This window comes from Pseudopodoces humilis, chromosome 3 (assembly GCF_049639895.1).
Source record: "Pseudopodoces humilis isolate 2021_Gansu_Grassland_sample_001 chromosome 3, ASM4963989v1, whole genome shotgun sequence".
Taxonomy (NCBI): domain Eukaryota; kingdom Metazoa; phylum Chordata; class Aves; order Passeriformes; family Paridae; genus Pseudopodoces; species Pseudopodoces humilis.
In genome coordinates, this window is record NC_142202.1 from 94601027 (window position 1) to 94616984 (window position 15958).

At 37.9% G+C, this 15958-nt stretch overlaps 1 protein-coding gene across 5 annotated transcripts in view; it reads right to left on the reverse strand.

The window, feature by feature from the left end:
• Nucleotides 1-4515: 4515 nt before the first annotated feature.
• The window catches only part of SH3YL1 (SH3 and SYLF domain containing 1), a 48136-nt gene continuing 36693 nt past the window's right edge, over nucleotides 4516-15958 (reverse strand). For all 5 annotated transcript variants that reach the window (XM_014251404.2, XM_088052478.1, XM_014251401.2 and 2 more), the window contains exon 10: nucleotides 4516-5119. In XM_014251404.2, coding sequence (XP_014106879.2) covers nucleotides 4914-5119 — 206 coding nt within the window. In that variant the 3' untranslated portion in view covers nucleotides 4516-4913. The remainder of the gene's footprint in view (nucleotides 5120-15958) is intronic.

Below are 15958 nucleotides of genomic sequence, written 5' to 3' on the forward strand. Positions count from 1 at the left end.
GTCAGGTTGATAGGAACCACAGTGGGTCCTCTGTTCAGCCTGGAAAACAGCAGACTGAGGTGAAACCTCATTGATAATGATAACTGATAAACCTCATAAGGGGAAGAGGAGGAGGAGACCCTGATCTGTTTTCTGTGGTGAGCAGGACCTGAGGGAATGGCCTGAAGTTGTGTCAGAAGAGGCTTAGGGTGGATACCAGGGAAAGGCTCTTCACTTAGAGGGTGACTGGACACTGGAACAGGCTCCCCAGGGAAGTGGTCACAGCACCAGCCTGATGGAATTCAAGAAGTGTTGGGACATTTGGGCATTCTTGGGGATGGTGCTGTGCAGAGCTGGACTTGATCTTTGTGGGTCCCTTCCAATTAAGCTGATTCTGTGATCTGGTCCAAGTTCCCACTCAAGTAGGGTCATCCTAGAGCATACTATACAGGATTCCACAGCCTCTCTGGGCAATCTGATCCAGTGCTCAGTCACCTGCAAAGTAAAAGAAGTTCTTCCTCATCTTCAGGGGGAACGTTCTGCACATCAGTTTCTGCCCATTTTTTGTCCTATTGCTTGGCACCACAGAGCAGAGCCTGGAAACATCCTCTGACTGCCTCCCTTCAGATACCGACAGACATTGATGAGGTCCCCTCTCAGTCACCTCTTCTGGAGACTGAACTGGCCCAGCCCCCTCAGCCTTTCCACATAAGAGAGATGTTCCAGTCCCTTAATCATCTTTGTAGCCCTCCTTTGGACCAGCTCCAGGTGCTCCACATCTCTCCTGTCCTAAGGAACCCAGAACTGGACTGAACAGCAGTCCAGATGTTCCTCACCAGGGCTGAGTAGAAGGACAGAATCACCTCCTCTGATCTGCTGGGAAAGCTTTTCCCAACACACCCCAGGATACATTTGGCCTTCTTGGCCACAAGGACACACTGCTGGCTCAGGGACAGTTTGTTGTCCACCAGGACCCCCATGTCCTTCTCCACGGAGCTGCTTCCCAGCAGATCAGCCCCCAGTCAATACAGGTTCATTGGGTTGTTCCTCCCCAGGTGCAGGACCCTGCACTTGCCTTTGTTGAATTTCACAGTTCTCCCCAGCCCACTGGGGTCCTTCTGAAGGGCTGCAAAGCCCTCTGGGGTACCAGCCACTCCTCAGAGATTTGTGATGTCAGCAAACTTGCTGAGGATGTATCTGCACCTTTGTCCAAGTCAGGAACAAATAAATGTTGATAAATTAAAAAATACTGAGCCCAGTGTTGAAACTTGGGGGCAACAATAATGACAGGTCCCCAACTATACCCCATACCACTCATTACAACCTTTTGGGATTTGCTGTTTAGCCAGTTCTCAATAAACTGAAAAGGATTTTCAAAACAAGTTTTAAAATCTCTGAATAGATATGATTTTAAATAGTTAATTAAAGTGGATGCATTAATTGAAATGGATATGGAAGAAAGATCTTTTAACAATAGTTGCACACAGTTTTTGTGTTGAACACAGAGAGCACATAGTCCTAATTATGACCCTTCAGGAATCACCTTGCTCAAAATAAAACCCATGAGGACTGACAGGAAACTGAGCTGCCATATATAATCACAAAATAAATATGGGAAGTACCTGTACTGTATATATAGAAATTACTGTTTTCTCATTAATTGTGTTTCAACAATAAAGCAGTTATTTTATATGCTGAAGGTAACTGCTTATAAAAGCAGAATGATGAATTGAACCTGCACAACACACAGGAATCTGTAATCTCTGTATCTTTTGCTAAATATCCTCTTGAGGGAATCCCATGGCTCCATAACTCATTTTTTCTCTTTCCAGTACAGATTACCACTGATTTGGTGTGGCAGACATCTCCCAACCCCCACTAATAGATGGATACCAGGCACCTCATAACTCATGATATACTTTGTGCCAGAGCACCATCTTCTTCATATCTTTCTTCTGGATCTCATCAGGCATCCTGTAGGAACACACACATGGATTTTCATTGATGGAAAACCTCTCTTACCAGAACATGTGTCTTATAGGTGACTCTGTATCTCTAGGTTTTTGTTCCTAGACGTGCTGCAGAGAACCTGACATTCAACTGCTGTTCCTTACAGAACAGTAAACTTAGTTTACTGAAATGTGCAGACTGCCTTTTACTGTAAAGTGTTTTTACTGCAAAGGCATATGGATGCTAAATCTGAGCCAGAGTGCCTGTATAAATTACAGGCCGCATAGCTCCTCAGGCTTGCCTGAGAAAGTAGTCTGGGAAAAACATGAGAAGGAATTAAAACAATCCTCAGGGACACAAAACAGCCTTGCAGGTGTTGTTTTCTATTCCTTGTTTTCCTTGCAGGAGAAAGTCAGGGGGGTGGTGAGCCCCACTGACCAATGATGGTGATGTAGCAGTTAACTAACCAATAAGAGTTTCCTTTCTGTACTTTCCACGTATCTGTCTATAAAAAAGGCCTGGAGCAATAAACTAAGAGATTCTCCTGTTCTGACTCCCTTTAGAGTCTATGTCGTTCTTTTCGCCGTTCCTAATTAGAACGACAAAGGCAGTTTTGGAACTAGCCTAAGCCCACTGATCTGAACTGATACAACCTGTGTCAATGACATTTGGAATCAGGCAGTTGAGTTCTGTAGTGCTTCAGGGATTGTTTTTGACAACCAATGATTTTTCTTGCATTAGGCTAATTTGCTGAATCTTCTCTTTCCTATATTACATTTAAATGAAGTAAGACACATTCCAGTCATAAGATATGCTTTCTATTTAATACTTCCCTCTCAAAATGCAGCTTGGATTTAGTAATTAATCGTTAATATCCTGCAGAGCCTACAGACTATCCTGAATCCTGAGATTAGAAAATCCTCATTTTTCCTAAACTCAGCTAAGACAATCCAAGAAACTGAATTTACATAAACAATAAAAAGATTTTACTGTGCAAGTTCATAAATTCTGACAGTTTCATGGAAGAAGACACTTGAGATGACTTAAGAAGCTTTAACAACTCCACATAAAGGCAAGTACACTGGCTGAAAAAGCAGCCAACATTCTGGAAATAACTAATGAAGTATTACAGCAGAATTCTGCTAGTGCATGCTTCAGCTTATAGTGTATCACTAAAGTGCAGCAATGGGAAATCATAAATGCAGGAGTTATTCTTTGTGACTATGTGACAATATCTAGCTTCTGGGACTATTACACTATTATAAATCCTGTTCACTGAGTCCTGATAGTGGCTTATTTGGTGTTTTCTGGCTTAAGAAGCAATAGATGCAGTCTGTCAAAGATAGGTAAACACAGAAGCTACTTTCTCACCTCAGACTGTAACTCTTTCCCACTAGCTGGAAAATACTCACTAAAAAACATTTGCAAGAAGTATGGATCTGTTTGGTGGCGGTATTTATTTGAAGACAGATTGTCTAAATCATGAGACAAAGCATATGAAGAATTTTCACTTAAAGGTTGTAAATGCATTTGACTATGGTTTCAGTCTCTTCTGTCTCAGTTCAACTTTATCAAATGTATTTTGGCCCAGTCTGACAAAAATAAATGTTTGCAGAACTGAATAACTTCCTGATGTTAACTCTTCATCTATGCTAGGCTTAGCCTTACCATTCTGATGGTACAACTTAAAGCTGAAGATTACCTGATGGATTAATAGAGCATAACAGATCAACTATAACTTGGTTGCTGGAAAGATCACACATACTAAATTTCTGGTCCTCATAGAAGAAACAAAGACTTAATACATTTTAAATTGGGGAAAAGCTGAGACTGATGAAGCATAATTATCATCTTGTCATTAACTCCCTATAAGAGGCATATTCAGCATATTCAGCATTGAGAAGGGAACCGAACTGGTTCTAAAAAACCCGAAGTCTCATTCTGACCTCTGCTCTGATTTGTCACATCAACTTTAAAGGTAGCATCTTTATCTGCAAAATGAAGTTGATTGAATATACTCAGAATTAAGTTGAAATCTGAGAATGATAGTGCTATACATTACTATCACATCTATCCTACATAAATATCTTCCTTATCTTACTATTATAAATCTGTAGTTTACTTTATGTTGCTCTTTTCTTAAAGATTCAAAAAGTTTTAAATGGGAAGAAGCAGGAAGAATTCAAGCTCATTTGTGAACCAGAAATTTCTCTGTCTTGTAGATAGAGAGAACAAGTTCCTACAGGAATCAAGGATAAGCCTATATGCTTTCTGAGGGATTATTCATGCATTTTACCACACAAATTTTCAGAAGTGCTTAAATTCTCCAGAGGTGAGGGCAATATAAGACAAGATATCAGAGAAGCTGAACTGCTTAACTGTCAGAGTTGTTTTAAAAAAGGTCTTTGTATGCCTAACAATGAGAAACATTACAGACCAGACCTAAATTAGTTATTAAAAACCCGCAATATCTACTGGTTTTTAAAAAAAAAAACTTTTTTTAAAAATAAAGTATGAATGTACTTTTATCTGCCATACCAGTGAAAAAAAGTATTTTCTAAGTAAAGAACTCTGACTCAGACATGGTTTGAAGCAAATTTAAGAGCATTTATTAAAGAAATGACCATAAATTACAATTTAATAGAAATTAAACATTTTTTTCAACATATCTAATTCTAAAGTGTTTCCAATTTTTCCCTCATGTAAAAAATTAATCCATATAGGAAGACAGAATTGAAACTATACACAAATTGGGTTACTTTTTACAGGGCAATTTGCTCAAAAATAAAACTCTCATAAATTGACTATCACCTGCTGTTTACTTAGGAAATAAATTTAGGGGAAAGTTATGGTCATTCAAAGCATTTAATTTTTTTTATTAGAATAGTATTGATCAAAAATATTATTTTAATAAAATTGGAAAAGTTAAAATATATTTTTCAGTGTAAATATATTACTGCCCCAACATTTTATTCTGTACAAATTTAGTTGTTACTTATGGCAACATAATTGGCTGGAAAGATGCCAGTTTTTCCTCCTATTCTTCCTTCCCACCAATCAAACTGGGAATTTGTTTTAGTTGTCACTGTGATTTTGTCTCCAGCTTTGAAAGTCAAGTCACCTGGCTGTTGTCCTTCAAATGAATAAAGTGCTGTAACTTCTACTGGATCACTCGAAGAGTTATCTGAAACTAAAGAAATTAAATAAAAAGGAAATTACTTAAAGGAAATTACTAGTGTCAGCACATACATTAAGTTCTTAAATAGAATATTCTTAAATGACAGTAGAAAGGGGTGAAAAAGACACTAAAATAATCTATATGAGCATATAAACCACTAATGAAAAATCTCTTCCATTTCTACTATAATCTTAGGTAAGTGAAATTTGAATTTCAGCCTATCAGTATAATAGCATAATATTCTATGCATAGTAAAGAGCAGCCAATTTTCTGTATGCCTCATATGGTCAGAGACAGTGGGAACAGAAGTGGTGCATTGAGGAAAGCATGAACATTTCCTGAATGACTGCTATTAGAGCCACTGCTCAGGTTTGAGTTTTGGTTTGTGTTCTCTGTGACAGCTTCTTCATGGAAACGGCAAAACTCAAAGGAGAAAATTTGATTTTTTAATCAAAATTCAGAATATAGGATGGCAAAATACAAAATATCCACAGCACTTCCCTTCTTGTCCCATAGGTTTTGCAGTACCTGGGATTTTGGTGTATCTCAGACATTAAACAGAACTCATAAAATGTGCCAGTGGAAAAAATCTGATTATGGTTTGATGCACCAGAAGTGACTTGGTTTGTAAAGCAGTATTTTCAACCACATATACAAATGACTTTCATTCTCTTTACACCAGTCTCTTACATAACTCTTTCAGTCTGGGGTTGGAATCATGCTATGAGTCTTCTAAAGTAGTTTTAAAACTATCAAAATCTTGGATACTATTATCCGTCCTCCATGCCTATAGAAAAATTTAACCAATATTTATTTAGCCAGTTTTTATTACCACTGAACTTTAATCTGAGTATCTTCAGTTTAACAATAATTATGTTTTCTCTCAATTCCTTTTACTGTCTGAGCTATAGGATGTAGTTGCATTAGATTAATGTTGATTTAGAAAACAGTTAAATTCCTCACATGAGTGAACCTCACAGTGAAAAATGGAAGGTGCAATGGAAGATTAGTTAAGAGGAAATAATCTTTACACAGTCAGGTAGATTTCAGGACGTATTGCTCATTTGGACATGATGGCTGCCTAAATGCTCAAGCGTTCTAGATTAAAGGCTTTTAAAATTAGCTGCACCTGCTTGCCGTCAAAATTGTTGCAAAACGGGAAACCCTACCTCTCACTAGTCTACACATTGCAAGCAGACAGCTAGAAAGTGTGGTGAGAGAAGCATTGATACAAGATTTTTTGTTTGTGTTTTTGTTTTTTTTTTGTTGTTGGGGTTTTTTTGGTGTTTTATTTTTTGCAGTCTGTCTTCGGAAACTGGTACCCACAGATTTTTTTCTTCTGGTTGCTTTTATCATTTCAAAAGAAAGAGGAAAAATTCCTTTCCCTAAGGCTCACAAACACAAACTGTAACCAAAGAGGACAGAGAAGAACAATGGACCACAAATATATGCATAAAGACCTCAGGGTTTTTTTCCCCAGCATCTGTCAATACATGTTTTACAGGTTAGTGCTTTCTCTTCATGATCTGCATTTTTAGCAATTATCAAAGACTAATAGAAAACTATTTGGCCATGAGGTGGGAGAGATTTGATTGCAGAGAAGTCAAATGCCATCTTTCTTGATCACACAATACATCTCCTGATACCTATAGTCATGATCTAAAGTCATACAAATCTATTTCTTTTACTGTGAAAATAAAACCAAATTTATCAGGTCCATATTTCCACCAGTTACTCCTACCAAAAAAGCAGCATTGCAGCTTTTCCAAATAGCTTTTACTGTCTCATATGAAACCCTGACAGACTGAATATTGAGCAATTACATGATTTCCCTCCAAGAGTCTAAGCACTTGTTGCAGTTGGGATGGTATGATGTGTTCTCATGCAGTGTTGGTTTGAAGCTAGATTTTTTGATTGAGGAAATCATAGAAAAACCCACAGAATTAAAATATTTTTACTCCTAGCATTAACTGAAGAATAGTCATAAAATACTGTGGCCCAGGACACTTTAGATGCCATGGAATGGAAACAGTTATGACTCAGTTCCATATAAAAAGGAAGAAGGGGTGTGTTTTACCCCTATGCCACATTCAGCCAGCACACATAGGTAAAATGTATTTATATGTTACAGTGAAGGCAAAAAATTCCTGTGCTCTGAGTTCTTAAACCTGTGTGCTTCCATCATGTAAATGAATAATCACTCAAAGAGAATTGGAGTTACTACATATTTAAAACTGCCTAAAATATATATGGACAAAGTAGATACTTGAGAGAGCAAAAGAAAAGACTGAAAGTGGTAAAAGTGATGTGGGAGCAGCTTCTTTTCATTACATTCAAAAGAAGAGGTGTCAAGACCACTATGATATACTGGACTCACAGCAATGGTAACCACCATTAGTTACCACCTCCATGGCTGAACCTGCATTAAGACTATAATTCCTCTTATACACACTGCTGAGTATTCTGAAATTGGCTCTGTAAAAGTAGGAAGAAAAATGAAAGGAAACAACACAAATTAAAGCATGAAAAGGTGGAAAAAAGACCCATATGTGAGATATCAAAGGGTAGGAATGTATTCATTGCACCACAAACATGCCTCCAATTATTGTTTTCTCTGTCATACGAACAAAATTGTTTTATGTGTTTCCCTTCCAATTTTTTGTCCCTACACACGTGCATTTTTCCAAACATACAGAAAACTCAAAGCAGTACAGCTGAATATGAACGTTCAGTTCTGTGTCCTTGTCCCATTTGCTATGTGCAGTCATTTAAAAGCATTTTTCAGCTTTATTCCTGTCAGCTCTTCCACAGCCATTTCCACTTAATTTTCCCTAGCTGACTTTTCCCATACTATCATTTAATTTAATTTCATTTCCCATAAAGCTTCCAATTTCTCTGCTTTAATTCTGTAGTTTTGTACCACAATGCAGACAGAATGCATATTTCTTGCCTGCGAAGTTCAGCATCCCATGCTTCATATTTATATGGATCATCCTAACAGAGAGGTACCTTAAATGAATGCACTGTTAAGAAATCTTACATAGAAACCACATGGATTATAAGGAGGATGTATTTTGTGTTCTCATTTCCCAATTTCAGTTTTACATAGAAGGGTTTTAAATAAAATTGTTATATTCCACATGAAAATCACTGAATGCATATACAGAAACGACATTTGCAGCTCACACAAGATGGTGCTACAGTGCTACATACAGCATATGATACTAAAATCATTGAGATTCATGAGTATGCACACTGCAAGAAAAACAAACTAGATTGTGGAAAATCCTTATTTGTTATTGCTATTTGAATACACACTTTCACAAACACTGTGGTCAAAACAGAAATATAGAAATTTTGATTGAAGACAATCAAAGTAGCCATTGATTGAAGACAAATTAGTACAGTAGCCAGCATATATATTCAATGCTCCTGCATACACAGGTGTGGATGTGCTTGATGACAAACTACTCTGACCACAATTTCCTTCCATTTTATTCATCTTTACATACCATAATGATTTGAGAATTTTGTGAAGGACCACTGCTACGGATAAAAGACTTTGTGGGGTATAAACTAGAGTGAATTTATGGCCTCTTGGGTGTGCTACAATACAGCACCAGAGTGAATGAAAGAGCAATAAAACCATTTTTAATTATGGCACATTTATCTCATAATAAAAGCATTTTCTATAAAGTTGCTGTAGAACAGATACACTGTCTACACTTCTGTGACTCAGTTAAGAGTGCCAGTCTGGCTACAAGGGCAGCTGGCACAGACTGGCCATACATACCAGTAAACACTGACCAGAGAGATGAGCCACATGCAAACTGCCTACTGGCTCCTATACTGGAGTAACAACTAAACCATATCTTAGAATTACTTGGGAAAGTGCAAGGTGAGAATAATGCCAAGGCATTTTCTAACAACACAACCATATAAGTAAATGAGTTACAGTACTTGGGCCCATGCCTTCACACTGTTTAATTTACTAGTAGATACAGTAGCCACTAGTTTCATATTCCAATGTGAGCTTATAAAATATTAGTAAAGCCATCGGCTGTTCCTAAGAGTGGTTTTAAGAGAAGAACAGACATTTGTAATCATTTTGGCTTGAACTTATGATACTTTCAAAACCCAGATCTAGGTTGGAACACAGTATAGTTGGAACACAGTTCAGCTGCGGGCCCCAAGTTTAATTTTACTAGCACAGATACATCCACTTCACAAATTTCACTAATTGTCAGTAATTTGAGAGCTAGCATGATTTTGTGGGTCATCTGTGCACTAACATAATGGTTTGATGCCAAATGGCAACTCTGTGCCGCACACACACCTCACTCTCTGTCCCCTCAGTGGGATGTGAAAGAGAACTGGAGAACAGGGGGAACTGCAGGGCTAAAAGAAAACTCATGGACTCGTGGGTTGAGATAAGAACATGAAAACAACTTAAATAAAATATTTTTTTTTTTTAAAAAATGTAATAAAAAGAAAAATAACAAGAAGAGAGATAAATAAAACTCAAGAAAAGTAGGCAATACGAATGAACAGCAATTTCTCACCACCAACTAAATGATGCTCAGCCTGCTCCCAAGCAGTGGCCCTCCAGGCAACTTTCCCCCAGGTTTATATACGGAGCATGACCCTATGGGATATCTCTTTTCCCAGTTGGGGTCAGCTGTCCAAGCTGTAATAGAATGCTCACTGCTTAAATGGAGACCTGGCAAACTAAGCAACCACATGGACCCTGTTTGTGTAGAAGTAAGATAAAACCAATAAACAGAACAAATGATGGAAAACATCTAACAGATTAGGCAGATGCAAAAATCTGTACTTTTGAAAACAAACATATCAAGTATCAGAAAGGTTTAATATACTAGTACACTGTTCAGAGGCATTGAAAGGATCAGGTATTGCTCATAGGTTTAGTATGAGAGATGCAACTAACAGTGAACAGATAAATATTAGTTCTTTACCTATTATGGGCTTTTGTTTGGAAAGGGTTAGTATTGAGTTTATAATCAGAATTCAGGAAAGAATACAAAGTAGGTTAAAGAACTAGGTCAATTACTGGGCCCATTGCAAATCTGAGTAAAAAATGAAAACTGGTGCTTTGTTCAACAATGAAGATTTGACAGGAAATTTTAATGCCAATCTTAGAAAATGGTCTGGACTACACCACCTGCTAAGATACCTCTGTGAATGTAAATACTGTGTGTATACATTTACTGGTTACACTAAAATGCCTGAAGGATGTTTGCCCCAAATGATCATATTAAAAAGGAAGACTATTATCGGGCCCCAACCAAACATGTCAAAGAAGAAGACAACAATTAACTTAATTCAACAGCTATAGATGAGCCTATGCAAAGCAGGAAAACTGTATCCTAGGCGGCATTAGGCAAAGTATTCACAACAGGTCAAGGGAGGTGATCTCCTTCACTCAGCATTGGCGTGGCCACACCTGGAATGCAGCCCAGTTCTGAGCTTCTCAGTACAAGAGAAACATGGACATTCAGGAGACAATCCAGAAAAGAGTCACGTTGAAGCTGCCATTGGATCGTCTCTCCTATGCAGAAAGGCTGAGAGAGCCCAGGGAAGAAAAGCCTTATCAGTATCTATAGATATCTGAAGGGACAATAAAAATAGGGTGGAGCCAGGCTCTTGCCAGTGATGTCCAGCAACACAGGCAATGGGACACGTACTGAAATACAGGAGGTGCTGACTGAGCATCAGGAAACACTTTTTTATTCCAAGGGTGACTGAACAGATTTCCCAGAGAGGTGATGAAGTTTCATCCCTGGAGTTATTCAAAAGCTATATAGATCCGGTTCTTCTTGAGCAAGGGGTTGGACCAGATGATATCTAGAGGCCTTTTTCAACCTCAGCAGTCTGCAATTTGGTGAAAAACTTCAAAGAGACTTTTGAAATAAAGTTACCTGAAAGTATAAAAGCAGCATGAAAATATGTAATTGTAGGGAACTTGGACTGAACAGGTGTAATCAAAATCCAATTTGACACTAGTAGAAGTGACACTGTCAGCATCATCTGATGGTCAGGCCAGACAGAGCAGGCTTCCTGTCAGACACTGACTACCCTGTATCCAGCTAGGGGAGTGCCACACCTAATAGGGACCAACATCTCTCTGAGTATAGATGTAGAAAACGCTCGCTTGTGGTGAGAGACCTCTCCAGGGTCAAGCTGTTCAGGTATAAGCAATTTATTATATGGGTAAACAGGGAGAGACCCGTGTCCAGCCTCGGCATCCATGTGGTCTGGGAGGGAGAGAGAAGCGGGGGAAGGGAGAAGAGAGGTTAAAGAGAGAGAGGGAGGAAAACAAGAGCACGAGAGGGAGAGTGGGGAGAGCAAGGGAGGCTTAGGAGAGAGGGGGAAAAGAGAGTGTGGGGGAGAGAGGGGAGAACACAAGAGGGTGGGAGGAGTAAGAGAGTAAGAGCATAAGAGTAAGAGCAAGAACAAGAGAGCCAAGTTCCTGTTACAATACAATATATGTCTTTCTATAGTGAATATTCTAATTCCCAGTAACCAATCACTGAGACACACCTACTAAAGAATTTACATATACCCTATAAGAACTACTACATTACCATACAGTGTTACATTTCAAACTCTAAAAGCTTTACAAATTCTCATCTTGCTTCTTGACCTTTGGATTCTTTATCAGCAGAAGGACATTGTTTCATCAACCGGGATTCTCCTTTAGCTGGCTAGGCTATTGTTCTTTGGCTAGCACTCAGTATCCCATGACTCAAAGCTAGCTCTCATTTCTACTTCGATTCTAGGCTTCATATTTTCCGAATCTTTTGCTGAACAATCATATTCATAAGGTTTCCCTGTTTCATCCTCCCCAACACTGAGAACGTGACCTCCTGGCAGGGCCTTCTTGCCAACATATGGATCAGTGTTTTAAAGGGAACTGCACTGGCACACCAACAAATCAGTTCAGCCTAGCAATGATAGAGAAACTCTTAGATTAGAGTTTAGTAAAATAAGGGGCTGAAGATAAAGATTCATTGGTGAACAAGAAACGAGATGAGGTAAGACTAAGTATTATCTTACAGGTATGTCAACATTTGCTGTGATCCTCTGCAGACAGAGCTAGACCTAAAAACTTAAATGTAACACTGGGTCCTTGCAGGTCAAGTGAAGGACAGAAGAGAAAAAACTGTCTTATGGCTTATTCCAAGCCATGTGAGTTACTGCATTGCAGTCAAAGGCAGCTTTAAGGGAAGAACTAAAATCATACTATGGAATCCAGAAAGTAAAAGTTATTCAGCTTCTGCACTCACTGTTTCAGTCCCTCCTTTATAATGCCTTCAGTACACCTTGAAATGAAGGGTGGATTTGTCAGGGAGTGCTTTTTGTTCTGTTTGAGCTCAACAAGCCTCAAGTTTTATTGAGTTTTATTTCAGGTAGGATTTGGGTAGGGACTACAAAACCCAGAGAAATACGTTTTATGCTGGATGCAGCATATTATACATTAGAATATGAAAGGCAAGGGGTTGGCAAAGAAAATTACATGTAGTAAATTCTGAAGGCAACAGGGCAACTACTAATGATAAGGATAGTTTTCTGAAGGAGTGTTAGGGCTCATGATATAAGGAACTAAGGATCTAAATTTCTGACTTAAGAAATACAGCAGCATTGGGCCCTGACAATGCCTTAAGGCAGGTAGAGAAATGGTTAAAGTTCAATTTTGAAGTAGGCAGGTGAACTGCTAAGTTAAGTCTGTGATACCAACAAGATTGAGATGAAAGCTCGACCTGTCGGGGGGTGCTTTAGGTTCTGTCTGAGCTCAAAGACATACTTGAGAGACAGTGGGGGAATGTAAAAGATGGACAAAATGATGGGGTAGGAAATTAACTTTGAAGCAAGAACTGAATGTAGATGAGAGTAAAGAAATATTGAATTTGCAAAGGTCAGAGAGAAGGATGTTGCAACAATTGAATCATAACAGGATGAAAGCACGGACCAAAGCGAAGACAGAAAGAAAAGGTTACATCTTTAAAATGGTACACAGAGAACATCTGTAGGCCTTGCTGTTCCTATAGTGAAAGTGAGAACTTCTAAAGAAATTCAAGTTGAAGAACACGTGAGCTCTGCAGTGATCAGCAAGAGGAAGTTTCAGATTCTATTTGACAATTTTAATCTTGAATTCTTAATTAGTTAACAAAAAATACCTGAATAAAGGAGAAATAGTTCTTTGCAGAAAATATTATTTTGCAAGTTAGAAGTAACAAAGGACAGATAGCTGGGAAAATAAAATAGCAGAAAAATAAATAGAAGGCTGAATAAGGAAGACTTCTCAGTGAGATAAACAAAATATAGATGTAAAGGTGATTACAGACATAGCCTAGCAATAGAATTTAGGGATCACAAGTATTACCAAAGAAAACAGAAGATGAATATTAATCTACCAGGTTACATATAGAAGGATGGCATGCAGTTTTTAAAATGTGGTTATACACAGGTCAGCAGAGACTTGTAACAGTTACATCTATATGAGTGAATGGTTCCTTTCCATGTTATTGAACTTGATGTCTCCAAATCAGTCCAGGTTCCAGTACCCAATCACATTGGCATTATTGATGCTGATAAATTAGCAAAGACTGATTTATCAGCACAGATAAAGCCAATGGCTTGAACTGGGAGCAAGAGAAACTGCTTTAAAGAAGGTGAAGCCCAGTACTGAAGAACTCCAAAACAAGATAAAACATTAGGTAACAGGAATATGATCAGCCTTGGACTTCACGAGATGAAGGATGAGATGATAATACTGAGAAGAGATATTGTGAGTTGGAGGATTAAAAAGAAGCGACTAGATCAGATAGATACTTGGGACAGAGAGAGAGGGAGGAGACAAAACAATGAGAATCTCCTGCATGTGTGAAAGCTCTCAAGTTTAGAGAAGATATGAACTGAGAATGAGTAAAACCATCATATCTGCATCAGTATCGTCCTGAAAGATAAACAGTATGAACTGGTAAGAGGGGACAGACACCAGCTAGGACCTGAAGCATGGTTTGGTAATGCAAGGCCTCCAAAAAGGTGAGACCAGCAGCTCATAACTAAATGAAGCGCATCATCTGAGACCTAGGTTAGAGTCTGGTGTGTTGCCAGACAATAAATGGCCTTTTTTGCCACTTCTTTTTTTACCCCCATTAGTCATCTGGGAAGGTTATTTCACAGCTGTATTCCCCTGGTTGCTAAGATAACTTTCTTAATGTCTAGCTTCTAGTAATTCAGTACTGACATACATTTTTTTTCTTTTTATTCTCCAACATTGGCCTTTGGTTGAAACCTTTCTTTCTTGACAATTATATGCTTGACTCATGCTTTTACAGTCAAAATCTATTTTTTCACACCTTCAGACTACACTAAATACTACACTAAACTAAATACTACACTACACTAAATACTACACTTACACTAAAAATAAGGTAGCTACCACATCTCAGGGACTCCTTACTCCACTCATTCACTCATTGAACTTCTTCTCCACATCTATTCAGATTAACTTATTTTTTCTTGCAAATGAGTAAACAGTATATTATCATCAGGTAAAAGGCCTGTAGTAACTGACTTTTGACATTACTATTAAATGAAGAGTTGTTTAAATGGAAGGGTAAAGGAACAGAAGGAACACAGAACTTAACTTTGTGGAGATCATGCATTTATATATGAATGTGAAAATTGTAATTAAAACAAAAAATTGTAATGAATCAGCACATGAGATGGTCGGAACAGGTGTTTTTTTATGAGGAGATAACCATCAGTGAAGAAATCAGCAAATGAAAAATGGAAGGGAAAGGAGGGCAGAGAATACTGGAGGAACTGGAAGCCACAGAAAGGTGAAGGACAAGAACAGGAGCAGTATTAGTGATGTAGCAGAGCCACTCTCGTAGCTGAATGCTGAGCTATATGTCAAATACATGATAAAGCTAGACAACTAAGCTAAGGGGTCAAATCCATTTAGAAGAATCTTAATGAAGTTACAGAAACTAATAACAAAAATCAAGAAATTAAGGCAATGTGTACATATTTTAAAGAAACTTAAATATAGAGACAGAGATTTTGAGAATGAATTGATGTATTCCAATTCCATAATCTCAGAACTCTAAACCTAGAGTCAAATTAAAATTCAACATAACACTGAATAGAGATCTTACTCATTAGTTTGACATTCATTAATCCAGAAAAAAGTCATTGGTTTCATAAACTGCTTTAATATTAGTGGGTTTTCAAAGGAGAGAAGTCTATATGTACAATAATGGAATCTATTTTAAGGTTAAAAAAAAAGAAGAAAATAAAAAAAAAATAAGTTAACAAATGGGAGTTTAGAGGGATGATAAAGATGTCTTTGTGATTAGTACCTTGATCTGTTCCCTGACCATAAAAAATGCTAGCATACTAAAGCAAATGGTGCAGCTGCTCCAGAGACTAAGGAAACAAGCCTAAAACTGACCTGTCAATATTAATTTAGAAAATATTTAAGAACAGCATTAATCACGTTGAAGTCAAGGTATTATTTATGTACCAGACCACTGATACAGAGAGAGAAATATGATGGCGCATTGTCTGATACAGCGCTAATTCTGCGTCGCTCTTTTGTCCAAATTATGAAGCTGAAACTACCAAAGCCTCAGTGGTACAGTACCTTTTTCAAGAATGAGACAAATTCAACATCTTGGTTATGCATGATCAGTCATATTGGGGAATATCTATATCTACGTTTTACTAAATCTAAACTTACCCTCTTGGTTTTCTTTACACTTTTAAGTCTGTTTCTGAGCTATTACGTAGAAGAGCAGCTAAGAAAGGGATTTGATTTCT